Genomic DNA, 21,229 nt, shown 5'->3' with positions numbered 1-21,229 from the left:
TTTGATCTTTATTGACTCTGCCATCTAAGAGAAAAAAGAAAATAGGTAAAAACAAAAATAGTAATTGGAAATAGCTCCTGTGGAGCAAAGCTGTCATGAAGCAGATTGATTCAGCAGTGGCAAAGTTACTTTATTGATTGTAAGTCCTTAGTAAATTAAAAAGAGGACCAAACGCATTAATCTTCTGTGTGCATGTGTGTTTGACAGTGACAATTGAGAATGCTCTGCCAGGATAAAGACACATAGAAGAGTGTGGGAATGTTATCTAATTCAGTCAGTAACAGGCTTGCCAGAGATAAGAACAGACTTCTTCAGAAATCCTTCTGGGTTGAATGTTTTTTACTGTGCTATAAACAAAGGATAGAAGAAGTACTCCTGCTTGGGTTTTTTAAGCATTCAGGTGCGCTTAATCTAGGTAAAGGAATGAAGCATAGGAATTATAATAATTTTCTTCAGATGTTCCTTAAATTTTACTCTCTGTCTCAATTGCAATGTCAAATTTGTTGTTAATAGATCAGTGCAAAACCTTAATATATTCTAGCTGAGGAACTCAGTCTGCTTCATAAGCAAAAGTCAGTTTTGGATTTTTGACTGTTTTAAATACTGCTAATTACTTGATGCCATTGCCCATTTGTAAGTAAATTAATGCTTTATTTATATTTTTTCTTCCCAAATCATCACATCTTCTCATAAGGATGAGATTCCGTTAGATGGGGAGCAGCTACATGAAGGGAGATTATGGTACAGAAGCTTTCCCTTCCCAGAAAAGTAGGGAGCAGGAACAGAGCTGGGATTCTGTTCTGTTGAGGACTAGATGTTACCAAGATAAATTTGTGTTTTTCAGCCTCAAATTCTGCACCATCAGAAATTTAGTTTCATGTATTTCTTGTTGGGTTAGTGTAGTTGAAATTCAGCCAGGAGAACATGTTCTTCTCTATTTTCCTGCCACTGCTGCCTGAAAATCTAGCTGCCAGGGATAGTTTTGTGGCCTCTCATTCCCAACGTGTCACCTGCCTATATGCACTCTGACCCTCTGTTGTTTTGGATGCACAGTTGTTTAAAGGACAGGGTTTTAGGAGCATCCCCTGTGAAGAGACTTTGGGGCCACACAGATGGTGGGGGAAAAGGAATTGGAGAGGAATTGAATGAGGTAAAACAGCAAAGAAAGCAGGGAGCTGGAGATACTGTTGTTTCCCACTACTTCACATGGAGTCACCAGCCTGGTATGTAGAAGTGAAAGGGAACAAGGTCCTATTTTGGGCCCTGGAGGGAGATGGGAACTGGAAAGGCAGGAGACCCATTAAAGATCTCCTCACTGATTCATGGATAAAGTGCAGTTCTTTAATGTCATCTGCAAGAACAGAGCTACTGTCTCATAAAGAGGACCAGTGGGGTATCAGGATTCCTTCCAGGAAGGAGTTTGGACATTCTTGTGTTCAGTTTATTATACCATACTGCTGAAGAACCTGGACTCTATCTTGTCCCCTCACATCCTCCCCTAGCAGCAGTGAGCTGAGAGGAAAAAGACAGACTGAGATATCATCTAATCCATTTCATACTACCATTTCACTCCCCATTTCTTTTCTTTTAATGATTTTTCTTTCTTACTTGCTGGTCCCGATTAGTTATCTTCTGATTTATTTGCCTTACCAGATAGCTGCATCTTTTTACAGAGACCTGCTGCTACTTATGCTTTACGGGACAGCATCCCCATCAGATTTGTAAAGCCTGCTATGTTTTCTCCTTCTTCACCTCATGCTTCTTTGAGGTTTCCAAAAAGAAATTGCCAAGTCAAAGGGAAGGAGTACAGTAGCAAGTGGCTGCCATTCATCCATTTGTGTAGCTATTGAAATGTTTCATGCTCATTAATAAGAGCTTATAGTTATGCTTTATTACTCTTCCCCAATATCTCTCTACCCTTTTCAACCCCACTGTTCATCACCCTTGTCACTTTTTGTCTTAAATTTAGGTAGCCCAACAGGAGAAGCTGTATCACTCTGAGTGGTACAGCATAAATAATTTTTTTCCGAAAAATGTAAATGCCATTGTGTTTTGCTACAGTGTGCACAACATTAAATGGTAATTGTTGTTAGTGGCAATTTGTAGTGTTTAAGAGTCTTGCTTATTCAGTCTCTGTCATGCTGGGTTTTTGTAGTGAATGACTGAATGTTGCACCACTGTTTTTTCTTTGTTAAAAGCATCTGTACGCAGAAGGAGAACTGCCTAATTTGTTTTAATCTGAAATACTGGAGTAAATCTGCTTTTCAATTGCATACTCAGTAGGTTACAAATCAGATGGCAGCATTTTTATGGTGCTAATTCTCCAGTGTACCAGGAACTGCTGACTTGAATAGGTTTTGACCACTTTTCTTTTTCAGTAAGTCTTCTGTAACTCATTTGGCTTGCTTAAATGACCTGCTCCTTATTTTCCACAGCAAGAATTTCTCTCATTTGGGAAATATAGAAGGATAACATTCCTAGCCCAAGCAGAAGCAAAATGTACCACTGCCATCTGGGCTGTGAAATTGGAATAAAGCTGAAAGCGTTACCTCAGTATATTGCCATGGCTGGAAGCCAGATGGCAGATAATAAAAGGAAGGTCTGGTAGTTGGCATGTTAGTCAGAATCTTGGGATGTGCTTGTTGTGCTTCAAATCTCCAAGAATTTGGGCAGGTTGGAAATTATTTCTCTCACATAATGCTACTTATCTCTGTGTTATGTATCTACTGTGCTAATTGTCTCAGCTCATCCACTGTGAATGGATAGATGATTCCAGAGGGCATAGGGTCATTCCACATCACTTAGCTCTACATTTTACACTAGAATGAATAACCCTGTGGAGAAACTTGTCTCTCTGCATAGACATTACAAAAAGACAGTAGCTGATGGCCTTAGTCCAGGTACATAGCTTCTAGATGCTTGAGACACAGCAAATGAGCCCTCTCTTCCCCTTGTGGAGCTGCCTTTCGTTTAGGGATGGCAGTCCTTTCCTGCCTCACAGGCACACACAGAGATTGAACAGTGCTACTGTTCTTACAAAGTTTTTATTATGAAATCAAACTGATATGTAATTTTACGTATTTATTTCATTTTTTTATCTGTCTATATACATGTATTTGAGACTGCCTGAGATTTGAATGTAGTGCTGAAAGGGAGGGAGCTTTAGAGCAGGTGACCTGGAGACTTCTGCATCTCTAGGAAGTATGTAGCTGTTTCATAGCAATATTTGGTTGAAGACATTAGGGAGACAAAGCTAGGACTTGAGAATACCTGGCTTGTATGAGAAGTTCTACAAGTCGTGCTCATTCATGGTGGCTGGTTTTGTTTCTTTTTAGATTGTGATGGATTTCAAACACCCTGATGGCCATACTGTGGCAGTTATGTTGCCCCGATGCAGTTTATTGGTGATGACTGGAGAATCCAGATACCTGTGGACACATGGGTATGTGTAAGAGTACCTGCACTGCTGATAGTAGAGGAATAATAAACATAGTTTGTTTGCTTTTTTAATGACATTCTGTGTGTAAAATTGCCTGAAAGAAATCGAGTCAAGTTTTATAATTAATACATAAATTCACTATGCTGCTCAGATGCTGCTTAGGTTAAATTGAAAAACTTGGAGATTTAGGAAGCTAATTGCCAGTCCCTGAGGTGCAGTTTCCTGGTACTGGCACAAGTGAGGTTTCAGTCTGAAATCGTTCTCACATCTGCAGTGTGAAAGTTCTCAATGACTGTGAGCTGGCAAAGAATTGATTGTAGTGCAATTAGTGTCACCGTTCCCTTTATCTCTTTTCAGCCCACAGCTTTTCTCATTGGATCACATATGCCAAAGGCTTGAGAGAGGGGCTAGTTTGAGATTGACTTCCCCTGCACTGAGAGCCTGAGGGTGGCAGAGGGGAGTCTTCCTGAGCTGTTCCCAGCTGCTTTAGGGACACTTTAGCTGCTGATAAGACTGCATTGAGCAGTTTTGGGATGCTGGGAAGAGATTTCTTGAAATATGTCTTGGGGCTTTGCTTATTGTATATTTTAAATACATGCTTTTTGAATTGTGCACCAGTGGGAGATACTTACAGTTGGAGTGCTGAAATTGGCAAAAAAGCTAAAGCCTTCCTGAGCTCTAAATGGGACGGTAATACATTTCATGAGTGTATGGCAACCCTGTACTGGACAGAAATGCCCACAGTAAGCATTTCTTCCTTTGTCTGTCAATTGTCTGTCTTCCAAGGTGTCACTGGTTCAGTAGTCAATTGGAGACACTAATTGCATTCTGTGTAAATTAAACACTAAATCCTTTTATTGGCAGAAAATTTTCTGCCTTTTAATTTTGCTGGTTAATATGTATTATGAAAACGGGGTGAATAGGAACTCCCTGTTAATATTTACATTGTTAATTTTATAGAGCTCTTATACCACCTGTAATTTCCTTTGTTAAATTAAACAGTTATGAAAAGCACTTGGTCCCTCTGATGAGCATTGCTATAGAAGCCCAGGGAAGTGAACTCCCTTGTTGTTTTATATACAGGACTAAATACAGATACCAGCATTGTAAGCTTCTTATGCTGTCCTGTCAAATACCATCAGTTGTCTTTTGGAAAGGTCATGCACAGCTCTGAGAACTCAGTGCAGTTTCCATGTCAATGACATTGCTGGCCAGGGAAGCCAGTGGGCAGTCCCCAACCCCAGGCATCAGGCAGTTCCATGGGCCATGCCAAGGCCAGGCCAGAACACCAGCCCTGGGTCAAGGTAGTGGCCGTGCACAGACAGAGCTGGGGATGCATCTGAGACTGTAACTGGAACAAGGGCCAGTGGGACAGCCTCCTTTAAACACAGTTCCCAGGGGAGGGAGGGCTCACCCTTTCTAAGGTCTCAGGTTTCTCCAGGGCTACCAGCTGTGCTCTTTCCAAGCCAGCCCTGGGCAGCCACACTCCCAGGAGGCGGAAGGATGCATGCTGGGCACTTGCAGTAGTGGCCAGCCACCACTGAGACTGGAATAGTGTACCTGTCTATTAAAACCTGGAATGAGATTACTACTTTACTCCCTTGTACTTTCACGTAATGGTTGTCTTTTGAGAACCAATGAATAAACTACATTGAAAATTAAGATCCCAGACCTTTCTACTCATCTACAAGTGGTTCCCGTGCCAGTTCTTGTCCACCTTTCCTAAATAAAATTTTCCTATATGTTTTTAAAAGCAGTAGTTGCCAGGATGCTCAGCTGGAGTAAGCTTTGCATCATGCTGCTGGAACGTTGTATTGTAATCAAAATTTAATTCATCCAGCGAAAAGTTGTAACTAATTCAGTTGTGTACATAATGTCAAAATGTATTTAATAGCATTTGTGATGCCTTTTATCTACACCTCAGAAGTCAAATTATAAGAGCACAAGAGTCAGTTTTGAAATGACATGTTTTTTCAACATGTTTTCAGTATGTATGCTTGGATTCCAAGAATGAGAGACTTTGTTTTGACCTCATTAACAAAGTGCACAGGAAAAGCATTTTTGTTCATTTCTTTGTGAAAGAGAAACACATGGTTTAGAAATAAGCTATGCAGTGTCATCAAGGAGGATGAAAGATGTATTCTCTTTTTTGACTCATAGGTGAAAGTAAAATTCTGACTTTTCTGATGAAGTTCATTAGTGATGTTTTTCATATTTGGTTGGGTAACCTGGCAAAACTTTGTTCTTAGCACTGCAGTAGTAAAACCACTCTGTACCAAGCAAGAGGGTGTGCAGCATTTTATTTTTGACATTGGGAAGTTCTAGTAAGAGTAATGAAAGGAAGTGAGAGAGAGGAACAAAACCCAAGAGCGACAAGAGATGCACAATGCAGTCATTCAGCACTCACTGACTGATGCCCAGCCCGTCCCCCAGTCTGTACACTGAGCAGGATGCTCTGTGGTATGGAATATCCCTTTGGCCAGTTTGGGGCAGCTGTCCTGGCCATGCTCCCTGCCAGCTTCTCTTGCCCCTCCTTACTGGCAGAGCATGGGAAACTGAAAAGTCCTCACTTAGAGTAAGCATTACTGAGAAAAAACTGCAACATCGGTGTGTTACCAACATCATTCTCCTACTAAATCCAAAACACAGCACTGCTGCTGTTAGCACAGATGCTTAGAAGAAAATTTACTCTATCCCAGCCAAAACCAGGATTTAATAAATAAATAAATAAATACATAGATATTAAAAGAAAGTACTGGACAAATAATCAAACTTTATGGAAGAAAATGGAAGGAGCGAAGGGAAATGTAATTACATGCAGTTTAACAACACTTCATTTCATTAGTTTGTGTCATCTCTTTTCTCTCTGAAATTGAGTAAGTTGAAACTGAGAGGCAGAAGTATGTTAAATAGCATGTTGTAATCACATTTCTCTCAGAGTGTAAGGATTGCCTTCTTACAAAGATGGATTGGGGTTTTCTTCTGATGCAACTTGAATTATTCCTTTATTTTATGTTGCTTTATTTTAGGATCACACCCAGAAAATATGATGTTGTTCAGGCATCAGGACTTGGGCACAAAGTTAGCACAATCACTGCTGATGTTGGAGATTTAACATTAAATCGAAGGGAAACAAGGACGTCATTTACATTCAGGAAAGTGAGGAGAAGCCCTTGCAATTGCAGTAAGTGTCTTGAGGCAGCCTTCAAGTCAAAATTGTTATTTATCACTAGTAGCTAGCTTTTCTTGTTTTGAGCAAATAATTTGATTCCTTTGGGTAGTTTTGGCAGTCATCATCAGTGGTTCATAGCATACTATATGGTTTGAATTTGTTGCACTCATGTGGTTGCTGGAGTTTCTCTATACAGGAAGTCATTTGGTTTACTCCAGAGCTAGCCAAGTAATCTGGAGTCTTGTGTTTCATTGGCATTTCAAGTGCTTAATAACATAGCAAAATAGAAATAGCTACTATTCTTCAAGTATTTTCAGTTTTGATTGGTTTTGGGGTTTTTTTTTGAGAGGGCCTGTAATTTTGAGGAAATAGGTACATTAGAGAAGGAGAAGCAGTTGTATCTGCAGTGACGGCCACGTAAAATGCCTTAGGGTAGTAGAGATAATAATAGACAGGTAACTGAAGTCCATTTATGCCCTTAAAACAGAATTTCAGAGGCTGAATTGTAATGATGTTGTGGTCTTTCGCATTGGGGGCACTATCTCGGTTTTGAGAAGGTAAGCATCATTAACACAGCAGATTAATGATCACTGCAAACAGCCTCTGGTACATGTGGGCCAGTTACTTATTTTCAGGTCATCAAACACTTCTGTAGTTTGACCTATGTTTCAGTTTTTAAAAGGTAGAGGAGAAATGAAGCATTTTTTTTGCATTGTAATATTTCACTTCTAAGTTAATTTTACTAAGTATGCTTAATCAATGAGGAATTGCTTAAAAAAAATTATATTTTGTATCTGTTGCTGTATCTAGTTTACCCATCTGTCTGTGACAGCCAGAAAGGACAGCAGAGACTGGTGCAACCTTCATTTCCCCAGAACGAGATGGAGGCCTCAAAACTGGAGCAAGAACATGTACACAAGGTATATGAAGAGATTGCCACACACTTCAGCAGTACCAGGCATAGCCCATGGCCCCGAATTGTAGAGTTTCTCAGGTCCTTGCCAACAGGGTCAATAGTGGCTGATATTGGTTGTGGTAATGGGAAGTACCTCGGCATCAACAAGAATTTGTACATGGTAAGTAGTAGCTACTGTCATTTGTTTTCACTGGTTCTGGTTATCCTGTCGTGCATTTGTAGCATGCTGGAGGTTCAGGTTGGCATTGGAAGAAGGCTGAGAAAAGAAAGCTATTTCCTGACCCAAGATCAATTACCAGTTGTCTTAAGTTTCCACATGTATTCATTATGTTCGATACCTTTTTCTTTTTTTTCAAAGCCACTTCTGCTCTGTAATTCAAAATGCATTAAGAAAAATAGTAATGGGTGCAGTGGATTGAAAAGTTGTAATGGATGGTTTAGCCTTTTTTGACATTGTTGAATAAATTTATTAAATGGTTGGGCAATTTAAATGCTTCCAAGAAAATTATCATTTGTTTGATGAGTGGGTGAAATCTCCATGGGCAATGCTATTTTTCATGACCTCTTCAGTTCCCTGTGACCTGGTGACACATCTCATTTGTGAATGATGTCATGTTTGGCTGTTCCACCTCTGGCTCTGTGTACAGGCCCAATAAATATGCCAACATAAAATTCACAGGGAGATCTCAACTGTGGTACAAAATTCTGGCCTTTCACTTCCATTTCTTCACTTTTAGACAGTTCTGACATAATTCTTGCTTATTTTCTCTCTTTCACTGTCTCACAGTCTCCGCTTAGTCGGGTTTTACTTCTCTCCCTTCCTATCAGGGAGAGATAAAATATGTGCAAATATGAACCAAGAGATAGCTTTCATTGCAAGTATTTAAAAGACCTTTCTGGAGGAGATAAAACAGAGTCAAACATGCCATTGAACCCAAAAGAAATCTAAGAGGAGTGTGTGTTGTGGTGTCTTCTCTCTCCTGTTCCAGGATTGGCTGATTCTTTCACATGTTTGTCCTGTGAAACACTGAAATCCATCAGACTTGAAAACTTCTATGTAGGGCAAAGCATTCATTATTGATAACAGAACTTGGAGTTGTTTTTCTGTTTCAGGAGTTTCTATCCTGTTATTTATATTCAGCTAAAAAAGATAAGTTTTATTTACAATCCTGTTTGTGTTAGTAATTTATTTCCCTTACTGTTCTTATGGGCTAGAACAACACCAACCAATTAATAAGTAGGCATCTTTATGCCTGACTGCTGTAGCCTAATTATTTATTTCAGTACATTCCAGTCTTTTAGTCTTTCAGTCCTGACGCCTGTAAGGAAAAACAGCAAGCCTAACTAGAGAGGAGAAACATTTATCAGGGTATCATGAAGGTCAGTTGGTCCTAGAATGGATTTGGTAAATTGCTATTGTGGAGGTTTGTGGTAGACTTTTAACGGGAAATTAATGCAAGCTACTGTGTTCAGAAATTGCTAGCACCAGTCTATTTTCTGGAGCCCACAGTTAACCAGCTAAGGAAAGGAAAGATCACATATTGGCTGGCAATTGAAGGAAAGCCAGCTCCTCTCGTCTATTACTTTAGGAGTTACCTAATTTCATATGTGTTTGCAGAAGAAATAAAAAACATTAGAAATAACAGTGAAAGGGAGGAAGCTGTTTAAGAAGCAGTTGAAAAAGTTGAAAAATAGAATCTGGGAATTGCTTCATTGAATTGGCCTCCCTTGATATTTTATTTTCCACTGGTGACAACTAGAGGTTCTTAGATGGAGGTAGATTCTAGACTTTGCATTTGGCTGTTTTCATCTGCAAGTCAGCGCAGAGCCTCAGAAGGATGGATTTGACTCCTTTCTACCAGATTTATTTTTCTGTAGCAGCCATTGTGGTTAAAGAAAACCCTCTGTATATTGTGTCTACAGGTGTTTTTAAACTTTTGACAAGGTATCTCAAGTTCTGTTAATTCCATCTACCATGGTTTAGTCATGGAGCTGAGGGTGAGGGATAAAAATGTTTTATATATCAGGTGCATTGTTGGGATAAAGGGAGCACTCTCTAGATGCAGGACATCAGTTTTCTCCCTCATTTATTACTCTTCATTCGGAGGCATAAAATCCAGGCATAAACTCAGTAAGTTCTGTCTCTTTTTTGTGCACAGTGTAATGGAACTCTTTGCCCAGGTCCTGTTGGGAAAGAAGCAGTAAAGCAGTGCTGTGAAATTAGGAGTTGTGTAGGGATTGGGTAAAGCACTGTTGGCACAGCTCTGTAACTGGGGGTGTTTTGACTCAAAAGTACTGAAAACCCAAGGCAAACATTTCCTGAAGGCAAGCAATGTGCTTTACAGGTTACTGTGCACTTTTATGGTTTAAGTAGCAGTGCTAATGGTAGATCAAAGCTAAGGTAGCTCTCTTGATGGTTTTAATCTTCAGGTACTGTCTGAAAATGTCTCCACTGTGGCCTGTGCTATTGTAGTTGCTTCCGTTTCTCTGGATGATTACATGCAGCCTTATCTATTTGAGTGTCCCTGTGACGATGAAATGCACGAGTCCATCTTTGCTCAGCGAAAGTGACAGTGCTGTAATGGCTGCATTGTTCTGACACAGTAAGAGAGCAGCAATTCAGTGACAAACAAATTCAGATTAAGGATGTTTCAGCTGGAGATGGAATCCATGTCTGATGTAGCTAGCACAAAGGCTGGGGAAAGGTTGAATTTGTAACAGTTTCAGATTACTTTTTCGTCTCGCCCACCTTTTTGTTGTTTAAATGAATGCAAGAAAGATTCACGTTTTAAGTGTTGTTTTTCCACAATTCCCTTCCCACCAAATCTCATTTGGGGTAATTACTTTAACGTATTTTATTTAGGTGCATTCAAGCTTAATATTCATATCTGTAAGCAGAGCTTTTATTTTTAATGGAACAAAGTGTTTCAGCCATTCCCCCGATTACCACAAGGGTTTCATTGAAGTTATTGCAATGATGTCATTAATTTCTGTGCACTTTAGCATTGTCTCCTTGTTTCCATTGTTCAGGTAGGTGTGGTGATGTGTAAGTTTCTGCAAGAACGTTCAGACTGCTGCATGAATGAAAAGTCATTGAAGTCTTTCAAATTTGTAGTTTGCATTTTTAATTGAACTGATACATTACTGGGAAATTCAGTGGCAAATAACTTAAAATGCCATAGGGTAGATATGTTTTCTTTTTAAATAAAGAAATTACTCTATTTGACAGAGTACTGATGACTGGAAAAAATATATGGCAATAGAGGAGCCAGAATTATTGGCTTTAATACAGGCATTCCTATTTCTGTTGTGTATGTCATTCAGAGGTAATTGGTAACACAGTTAATATTTCAAAAGACTTTGTAAGCCCCGCTTTTGATGTGAGATGTGCACCTCTTTTTTCTGCATTACTCTCCCAAACTGCAATCTACTAGAACTATATAAAAATACTTTTTTTTTTCAGGGTGTGGGGAGGAGAGTGAATATTTGCTTTGGTATGGTTGCATAGTTGGGTGGGTTTTAGTTGCACTGGATTTGTACAGATGGGGAATAGATTCTTCTCCCAAGGACTTTTTAGTAGTGGGCAAAAGCAGGAGGGAAAAAGTCAATTCATGAAGGTATACCTGGAGTAAGTTCACCATATCTTAGCAACTGAAGGATGAGACAGATGAACCTTTCCTGCCCTTTTCTGTCAGTGAATAAGAGCCATTAAATGGATGAGAGATCTGAGACAAGAACTCAGAAGGAACTGGGCAAGAGCGGCACAAAACTAGAATGAAAGCTGAATTGTACAGCTTGGTTCTGTTGCTTTGTCACTGAGAAATGAGCTCCAGGTCTTAGGCACAGCACTTTGCTTTCAGAGATACCCTGACTACATGCAATGGAAAACCAAAACACTACATGAAAGGAATGCTAAAAGTCTGACTCAGATGGATTGTTTGCTGGAATGTAATTTGGTTTCTTGAGCTTCTCATGCTTTTAGTTATAGCTGAAGTGTTTCTCTGGAGAGCAACATAATTCCATTCAGTGGCTGGATTTCAGAATTAGATACTGTTTTGTTCATTGCCTTGTAATGTGCTGAATAAATCAGGTTCCCAGATACTCAAAGGAACTAAGTGTCCCAGGCTGAGTTAGTTATAATGAGATAATGTAGAACGAAAACACACAGTAGTGGGTAATCTCAACCTGTCTTTGCCTATATTCTTTTTCAGCATGCAAGAGGGTTTGTCATATGCAATATCATTACCAAGCAAGCTATTTATTAGTGTCTTTTGCCCCCTAATGATCTATACCAAACCACAGCATTAAACAGATTTTATAAAATCTATTTTAGCTACTCTTTGCTGTGAAGGTGGAGGTGAAGGGTGAAAGTGCACGGGAACACGAAGGAGCAGAGTGGCATATCTGCCTGTTTATCCATTTCCAGGAAGCCAGTACAGAGTTACTGCACACTCAAACAAGTCACAGGTGTTACATTTATTTCTCCCTCCCTTCTCCTCTTCTATCTTGGCCTTTTTTTTTTTTTGATACTTTGATTGTCTAAAGGTTTGCATTATCCAGTATGCCCAGAGAGGGTGTGGTATGCCAGAAAGATGAAATACCTTTGCCCCTTTCCTAAGTTTTGTGGTTTTGGGGTTCTGACTAGAGTTACAGGCCTTCGTACTAATAGAGATTTCTTGTCTTAAAGTAAGAGTTGGGTGCAGTTAATATTTATCCTTGTACACTGAAAAATCAGTGCCTGAAATCCAAGTGGATTTTAGTCATGGTACCTGTCATTGGCCACTCTTGAGCTCATGTGAGCCATTGTTTACATCACAAAAAGTGCTGAAGAGATGGGTGGAGGTACTTCCCAAAAAGGCAGGGATGTGGGAATGGATGTCTGGAGCAAAATGTGAAAAATATGAGAAGCCAGCCTCCTTTATGGGAATATTGAAATGTGTGGAGTGACTTGATGAGAGGTGGACTTGCTGAGGTAGACTCAACTGAATAATCAGCCATGCTATTTGAGATATATATGAGAAATTGTGGAGTTTGAGCAAGGAATTTTATTTGAAAAGCTGAGCTATAAGAAATTATTGAGAATAAGAATAAATAATAAGAAAGAGAAAGCAAAAAACATACACACAGCTTGACTCACCAAGAGATGTACTAGATTCTTTTGGGTTTGGACACTGAACTAACAGTAATTAATTTGCCTTTCTCCACTCTTCTAGAAGACGTGCTAGCAAAGACAATAAATATCCTGTTCTGAGCATCAAAAATAGAGACATGAACTGGCAAAAATTAAAGCTTTCCAGCTATATTTTGAGATTTGTTTAAAATGTTTTGATTAGATACTTAGAGAGAAAAACCTGTTCTCAATTAAAACAGTCCTTTGAACTCTTCTTTAGATGATGTTGCATCAGTCAAAGCTTCTGCATGCTTTTGAATTTAAAAATCAGTTAGTAATGGAATTGGGAAAAGTTGAGTTTGGGATTGCTGCCTCTTGCTGTAAGTGTTTTCTGTACTCATAAAAACCACAGGCTAATTTTCCAGCTGTAAGCTGGTATGACATAACTAAACTTACCTACTTTTTGCTACCTTATTGTTTTCTAAGTGACTGAAACTAATGTATTTTGTTTTGTAATGAATGCATGTCTCTTGTAAGTTCGAAAATGCAGGAGTGTGGTGATTATAATTATTTTGAAATATCACCTAGAGATAATTCTAGTAAGGATGTGAAAGTTGCATCCGTGGTGACCCCCTATGTTCACCATTTATACATGTATACAAAGCACCTATTGTCATATTTACATAAATCACATAAAGTTTTAGCCTAATATGCCTCTTTTAGAGCAGCTGTGTATTCCAAGTGTTCTGTTTCAAGATCTCCATTTTCACTGAAACAGTGTCTTCTTGCTTTGGATTTACATTTGCTTTAGAAAGTATGTCAGTATAAGTAAACCTGAGTTCATAATATTTTATATAATTTAGATGCAAATGAGGGCTTTGCAATCTGGCAGTCATGCCTTTGTTCTCTCTCAGTTCATTTGATTTCATCAACATACACTGTAGTACTTTTCAAGGTAATTTTGGGAACAGGGGATTGTGTTCCATTATCCAGCCCATTTTCACTCTAGATGTGGAGGGCCAAAGCAATTCTTTTTGGGAAAGCTTGCCATCAGTGGAAGCTGCAAGTATTCTTCTTCTTCTTCCTTCTGTCAGCAGTGAATTTGGTCCTTTAAGTTTTATTATTAAGTACTGCAAGCCAATGTCTCAATTGCAGAAGTAGTTAAAGGTACCAGTAATGAGATGTGCAATCACTAACATGCAGGTTGTCAGAGTAATTTAAAGACACTTCAGTTGGCTGCCAGTGTGAAATGATGGGGATTTGTTTGCATTCAAGTAAATAAGGATTTCCTTTATTTATAAACAACACAATTCACTTAGTGCTTTAGTAAATGCGAGAGACCAAGGAATGAGTGTGAAGAAAGCAATGTTAGGATTGATCTTTTCAGGTCTGGTTATTGCTAATTGGCAGGATTATATGTACATATTCATAGTTTTTGGGGAGGATTATCTTGTATTGTCAGGTTGGCATTTTCACAACTGTTTCATTTACTTTGGATTAAAAGTCAGGGACCTGAGTAGAAGGCAGCTCACTGGTAAGCTTTCAGGAAATAATAGTGGAACAGAACTCTGGTTTTCTTCAAAACTGTGGTGGTAGGCTGAAAGATAAAAGGATTTGAACAGATAAAATGAAAAAATGTGATGGAAAATAAATATATTTTCATTAATCATTGCAAAAGAGGTTTTCAATTTTAGTGGTACTGCTGTCTCTTCTGGGTTGATTAAGCAGGGTAAGTTGTTTGCTATTCTTTGTGCATCAAAGACAGTTTAGTATTCTTTCAGTGTCAAATGCAATAAACAGTATCAACAGTAATTATTTAGGATTCTGAACCTATTCTCTGCTATCTACTTGCAGGTCACTGAAAACAAATAAATTTATTATTCTCATACATGCAAAGTTTGATATGTAACCTGATAGCAGGGCTTTGGTTTGAGTATTCAGTGTGCATGGCAGACATAAAAACAAGGGTGGTGCATGCCTCACTATTTCTTTCAGAAGGTGTACTGATCAATTTAGATTTATTAGATTTATAGTTTTTATGCAAGCATTTAAATAAACACTTCTAAACGCTGATTTTTTAAAGATGATAAGTTTTGTCTTACTGCCTTTGATGTGGACACTGGACAGGTGTAGCATCAGGGTTGTTTTCTTTTTGTCTATACCTGGGAACTATTATATACTCCTCTTACAGCTGTTTTCTTACTCTTGTTTTGATTTAAACTGTGTTCCCTCAGTAAGAGACTGTAAGCATCAAATGAAAAATCATATTCCAGTCTTGTAATTATCCTCTCTTGAAAAGCTTAATGGAACATTTTCTGTTCTAGGTTGGCTGTGATCGCAGCAAAAATCTGGTGGATATTTGTGGAGAAAAACATTTCCAGACATTTGTCTGTGATGCCCTGTCAGTGCCAATCCGCAGCGGTTCTTGTGATGCCTGCATCTCAATCGCTGTAATCCACCACTTCTCAACAGCAGTAAGTCGTCTCTCTCTCTGCTCCACTGTGCTGTTGGATTGCTGTGCAGAGCTGCTAATACTACAATACAAGCAAAGGCAACAACAAAATGGGAAGAAGTCCAGGGTCTGCATTTGGTGTAAGCAGTTGTCAGAGCAGAGTTAAGCTGTTGTGCTACTGCTGCTTCTTAGACTTTCTGTTCACATCCTACTTCTTAGATGCCCTTGCTTCCCCTGAAGCTTTGGTCCTATGTTTGGGTTTCATTTTCGTGTGCTTGTAATTAATGACTGGAGAAGGGGACTCTGCTTTGGGAGTCAAGAGTTATATTGTTTCCTGGCTCAGATCTTGGGCTCTTGGGCAGATCTTGTGATTTTGGCTTTTTTTTTTAAACCTATGCATTGGTTGTCCATCTCCAAACAAAAGGGAGACTACTGACCAGTCTTCTGTATCTCTGGGCTGGGTAAGGTTCTCCTGGCAGAAACTGTGCCATGGTAACAAGTTTCTAGACCATCTCAGAGAGGCCCCACTGATCTTTCAATACCAGAAATGAGGTGAATGTTTCCAAATCCAGTAAAAAAAAAAATAGGAGGAACTCTGTTTTGGAGAAGGCTGACCTATCTTTGTTCGTGTGGTCAGAGAAGCTGTGTTTAAGCTGTAAGTCTGACCCCTTCAGCTGCAAATTTAGCCTGTGCACCATCAGGTGTGGTAGATTTGGATCTGGGATTTCAAATTCTGAATCACCTTCTTGAAAAGGTGCCTGTCTTTTCCATGTGGGCTGATATGTCCAAGAAATCCTGCTCAGCACAGAATTATTTTCAAATGGAAAGAGAATAGTAGAATCATTGACGCTGGAAAAGACCTTTAAGATCATCAAATCCCACTGTTAACCCAGCACCGCCAAGTTCACCACTAAACCATGTCCTTGAGTGCCACATCTACAGATCCTTTAAATACCTCCAGTGATGGTGAATCCACCACTGCCCTGGACAGCCTGTTCCAGTGCTTGACATGAATGATGTCTTCACAAAGAAATTGTGTTTAGGAAAATGCCTTGGCTTGCACACAGTGATGGGCTATATTATGAATGAAAATAAATAGCGAGAAAAAACACCTTCTTTTCAAGTTTGATTGTATCTTTGGTAAGGAGAAATTGCTGCCATTCCATTCTCCTGACTTCTTGTTTATGTACTAGCTTCACACTTTTCCTTTTCCTCTCCAGGAGCGGAGACTGGCTACTATCCGAGAACTAGCTCGGCTTCTAAGACCTGGTGGAACAGCACTCATTTATGTCTGGGCAATGGAACAAGAATACAAAAACCAGAAGTCTAAATACCTTAAGGAAAAGAATGGTAGTAGAAACAAAGACAAGGAAACGAATACTAGCACAGCCCAGAAACCACTTAGTGACCAAGGGCCTGATGGCAGCAGCCAAGACTCAGCATGGTCTGAACAGCTCCTTAATGACTTGAAGGATGAAAGCTGTGGTGCCAAGCCAATAGCTGACTTCAGACTGCCTGTTCACACTAACAGAACAACCTTTCACTCTCAAGATTTGCTGGTTCCCTGGCACCTGAAAGGTGGTACTAAAAAGAAAGAGGAAAATATTGATACAGTGTTGGTTCCAGGTGGCTCCAAAGAATCACAAGAACTCAGCCCTGTTTTCCACCGCTATTACCATGTGTTCTGTGAAGGGGAACTGGAAGCAGTATGCAGATCCCTGGATTGTGTGAGGGTTCAAAAGAGTTATTATGATCAGGGAAATTGGTGTGTGATTCTAGAAAAGTTGTAGCCTGTGATGCTTCCTCTACTATCTGTAGAGTTTTTGTTTTTTATAGTGAAAGGTATTTTGTGAAAGGTATTTTTAATGCAGGCTCCAGCTATTGCCTCTTTTAAAATAACAGAATAAAGATTGTGTATTGAGTTAATAACAGTGGCTATCACTGTGTGAATATGTTAACAAAATAATGGCCAAACTCAGCTACTACCTCTGCAGAGTGTTTGCTTTTCTTCTCTGAATTACAGTGAAGAGGATTAAGTGGGAAAATATTGCCCATGCAAATCACTAGGGCCAGTGTTGAGCTTTTAAAGACAAAGGGCTTGGTTCTCCCTTCTCTTACACCATTTTATATTCATGTAGCTGCAGTGCTTTCCCTGCAGGCCACAGCTAATTGGAATGGAGTCTGGGCAGGAAAGGCAGAGCTGTTTGCTGTGTAAAATTGTGGATCAGAGAGGAGGGATTGGATAGCATATGAAGCAGTTAAACTGAAGAGTCAAACTATTGCCTCAGCTTTGGTCCTGCCTGTTTTGGTGTCCATGAGGGGTGACAGATCTCTTTCAGTTTGGAATTTACTCTCTTGTTTCTTGTAATAATGGTTTCCTCAAAGGGAACTGGAAAATTAGGTGGGGATACAACAGGCATCTTTCTCTTCCTTGACTCAAATACCCTCAATTCATGCTGTCCATCCCCAGATTTCTGTAGCTCTTCATTGAAGTGTTGTGTGAAAGCTCCTGTGAGGTGTGAGTTCCAGCCCAGCTAGAACAGCCAGACCAGCTCTGCTACACACCTGCATTCCTATGAATGCATGTGTCTGTGCCTGTAGCACCAGGACTTGTGGGGGTGGGGTGACCCCGAGATCCCCCAGGGAGAAAGAAGGGAAAAATATTAAAGTGAAGGCAATACTGGTGCAGGTTTTCTTCTGGGTATTTTCAACCCCTAAATGCAGGCAGTGGAGTAAGTTTTATTTAATGCACTTCTGAAGAGCAAAGGACTGGAGTAGAGGAGAACTGATGCTAGGCTGGCTGACTCAAAGCAGCCCTTTTGGCAGTGGCCTACAAGGGCTAGTGCAGTTTGATACAACTCTTATGCTGCCAAAGGAGAGTGATGCCTGGAATGCATTTCTGGAACTAAAATAATGAGCTGACTTTTGTAGGGTGAATTGCTATTGGTGCCTCTGGAAACCAATGCTGCTAAGCTATGCTGTCATTGCCTGTTACATTAATTGATTGCCTGTAGTTGTGGCAAGATCTATGGTATTGGCAGGTTGTGCTGCTGTAAATAATGGCATATAAACCAAGGTGCCCATCCTAAATCATGTGGGGACTTTGAGGACAGCTTGGCCTATTCCTGCCTGCCTCCCATGTGCACATAAAAGACTGCTGTGCTGGCAGCCTACTCACAGTCACATTTCTCATAGGCTCCCATCTTATAATGGAGAAAATCCAAGGGGAAGGAAAGCAGTAAGAGAGGAGCTTGCTGTCACCACAATTCACCTGGCCTGTGCTTTGTTTGCTGTCTGCTTTTGAAGAGCCCTTGGGAAGGAAGGTCTCATTCCTCAGCTGCACATGCTGTCCATATAGCAGCATCCTTGTCTTGACTGATTTCTTTCCTTTAGACAACAAAGGAAGCATGTCTGCAGCAATGAGCCCTCTGGGCATGTTCAGGAGTTGATCTGCACATATTCAGTGAATATCACATAGCTGGAAACATGTCTTGCATCAAGGCTTGAGCTGCCTTCAATACTGGGATACAGTGTTTGGGTGGAGGAACTCTCCCCTTTCCCGGCTGGACTGTGGGACCAGAGCTAGCCTGACAGCTCAGGGTGCAGTGCTATACAATGTTGGTGTGTCACTGGTGAGAAAGGGCAGGGACAGCCTCTGCTGGCTATTTGTGCAGTGACTAACTCTCTAAACCGGGCTCCCTATTATTTCTCATTTTGTGGATTGCATTCATATAGAATAATGTAGGAAGACACATCTCTGAGCTCTGTGTCTGCTGGTGCCTGGACTCCTGCTGAGCACACAGTAGCTGCTGTTGGGTTTATACATTGCCTATAGCTGCATTTTCTTTAAGAATATATGGTGTTCTGGCATGAACAATTACTGCTTGAAAGTCCTACTGAAGTGCTGCCATATCATGACCTTGTGTGACAAATTAGGAATCAGGTCTGCAGTTGTGCTCAATTATTTAATGTACCCTTGTTCTGACTGAGGATAGCTCAGAGGTACGCCTCCAAATTCACTGCTGGCTCTGACTGGACACAGGGTTAAGCACTATTTTGACCTGGGGCTCAAATGCATCAATTAGACAAAGCCTGAATAATTGAATGTGGACTTTATGTAACAGTGATCTATTTTTTGCAGGCCCTGTGGCTCCTGTAGAGCTTTTCAGCTTTCCCTCTGTTTCCCTGGCAGAAGCAGCATTAGGCAGTGTTTGGTGTCACATTTAGTGTTTCTTGCCTTCCAAGGTGATTAACATCATTTATTGACCTCCATATGTATTAATAGATCAGATTCCCTCTCAACAGGTCTGTAGTGAAGCATTTGGCATGTCTGGGAGAAGAGTCAGGTTTTATTGTCAGTCTTTTGGATACCATCAGTCTTCTTGCAAGGTGTTGCTTTTAGCTGAGTCACAGCAGATTTTTCAATCCATTTCATGCTGGCTCAGAGCAGAATGTGCCGTTCTCCCTGTCCTAGGTAGCCTGATGGTGGTGAGTTCCAGTGGGTCCTGGTTCTGGAAGGAGGTTCTGGCATGGGGAACACCAGCTTAGGCAACACTGCTTGAATAGGCACACTGGGTTGAACATGCAATACATAATTCTTTACCAAAGAGGCTTTTCCTGGCATTTCTGGGGCTGTGAGCCAGAGAACAATCCCAGCGGCATGCCATCTCTTCAAAGACAGTAGAAGAGTTAAAAGTACTCTGACATCCTCTGAGGCCTGGAAATGTTATGAAATATTTCTTTGGTTAAGAGTCAGAGAGTCTCTTCAGATGCTCAAAGAGGAATCAAGTGGTGAAGGAGAAAATTACAAGGGAGGAGGGCAGGTAGATGTTAACAAAATGTATTGCAGAGACGAACAGAATTACTTGCCACCACAGCTGCCCTCTGAAGTATTCACTTTTTACCTCCTGGAAGTGGTAATGAGGCAAAATTCTTTAAGGTCATCATTTGGGTTTAAATATTGCAGGTTTCTTGGTGCACTGGTTTTCATAGTAATTGTGTTCCCTTTTTGGCCTTACTGAAAATAACAAATGTGCTTAAATGGTTATTCATTTGCAGTCTAGAAGATAAAGGGAAAGCAAAAGCTCCCTGTGACTGTGATCTGTGCTGTGAATGCCAATGCCTCTCCTTTGGCAGTCCTCCCTGATGTCTCAGTCATCATCAAAGTGCCTCGGTGCACCAAGGACTAGGGAGGTGGGAATTTCTACTCTGGCCCAAATATGACCCTTGGTTTAGCTGGTGGTGTGACCAGAAGTGGCTGTTTTGGGGACTGCTCTCCCCCTTGTTTCCAGTCTCCCTTTCCTGAGACCACCAAGCCACCCCAGGTGGGTGGGTCAGGTGCCCTGACCCTGCACTGGGCAGACCTGTACCATGTGTTGCACTGTCCTACCCTGACAAAACAAGGACTTTAGAGCATCTCTGGGCTTAAAGCAAAGGACATGATGAGGCTATTTCTTGTTCTGGGGTAGGCAAAATGAAACCTGCAAAACATGAAGGACTTTTTTTAACTTCACAGAGGTTCTTCAGACTGATATCCTGGTGTAGCCAAGCCCATGACAAAAACTCTTTCAGACCTCAGAGAGGCTGGATTTTCCTGGAAGTGCTCAATTTAAGCTTAGCAGGGAGAGGTTTAGGAAAGCAGATGACAAGGACAACATGCTGATTGGATTGCTTTGCTGAATGAGAGCCACAAAAAGCTGAATGGGGATCACAGCTTCTCTTAAGAGAGCTTCAAGGACTGGCCTTGGCACAGTGAGCAAAAGGTGAACTCTTTTACTCTCTAGTGCCCACCAAAGTCACCCAATCATGTCCTTCCTCAGCTGGACAGGGGAGAGAAAGTTTAATGAAAGGCTCATGGTTTGGGGTATTGTCGGGGAGTGATCACTCACCAATTACCATCATGGACTAGAGTAGAAAAAGGAGAAGTAAAACTAAATCTTAAAAAACACCTTTCTTCCACCCTTCCCTTCTTGCCAGTCTTAATTTTCTCATCCTCTAACTCCATGTAGTGACTCAGAAGGATGGGGAATGGGGATTATGGTCACTCCATCACACGTTGTTTCTGCAGCTGCTTCCTGTTCTCATACCAGGATTAGGAATCTTCTTCCTCTCACAGAAGCACGATGAATATTAAACTTCTA

The 21,229-nt window shown here is 40.5% G+C and overlaps 1 protein-coding gene across 1 annotated transcript in view; it reads left to right on the top strand.

Annotated features, from left to right (window-relative positions):
- The window catches only part of ALKBH8 (alkB homolog 8, tRNA methyltransferase), a 44,230-nt gene extending 27,351 nt beyond the window's left edge, over positions 1–16,879 (top strand). Inside the window, exons 9-13 of the mRNA XM_062514631.1 lie at positions 3,336–3,442; positions 6,469–6,623; positions 7,422–7,687; positions 14,962–15,111; positions 16,310–16,879. Of these exons, the coding sequence (XP_062370615.1) occupies positions 3,336–3,442; positions 6,469–6,623; positions 7,422–7,687; positions 14,962–15,111; positions 16,310–16,879 (1,248 nt within the window). The remainder of the gene's footprint in view (positions 1–3,335; positions 3,443–6,468; positions 6,624–7,421; positions 7,688–14,961; positions 15,112–16,309) is intronic.
- The last annotated feature ends 4,350 nt before the right edge of the window (positions 16,880–21,229 follow it).

This window comes from Cinclus cinclus, chromosome 2 (genome assembly GCF_963662255.1).
Source record: "Cinclus cinclus chromosome 2, bCinCin1.1, whole genome shotgun sequence".
Classification (NCBI taxonomy): Eukaryota; Metazoa; Chordata; class Aves; order Passeriformes; family Cinclidae; genus Cinclus; species Cinclus cinclus.
The sequence above is the reverse complement of the archived record's forward strand: the minus strand, read 5'-3'. Positions and strand labels throughout refer to the sequence as shown.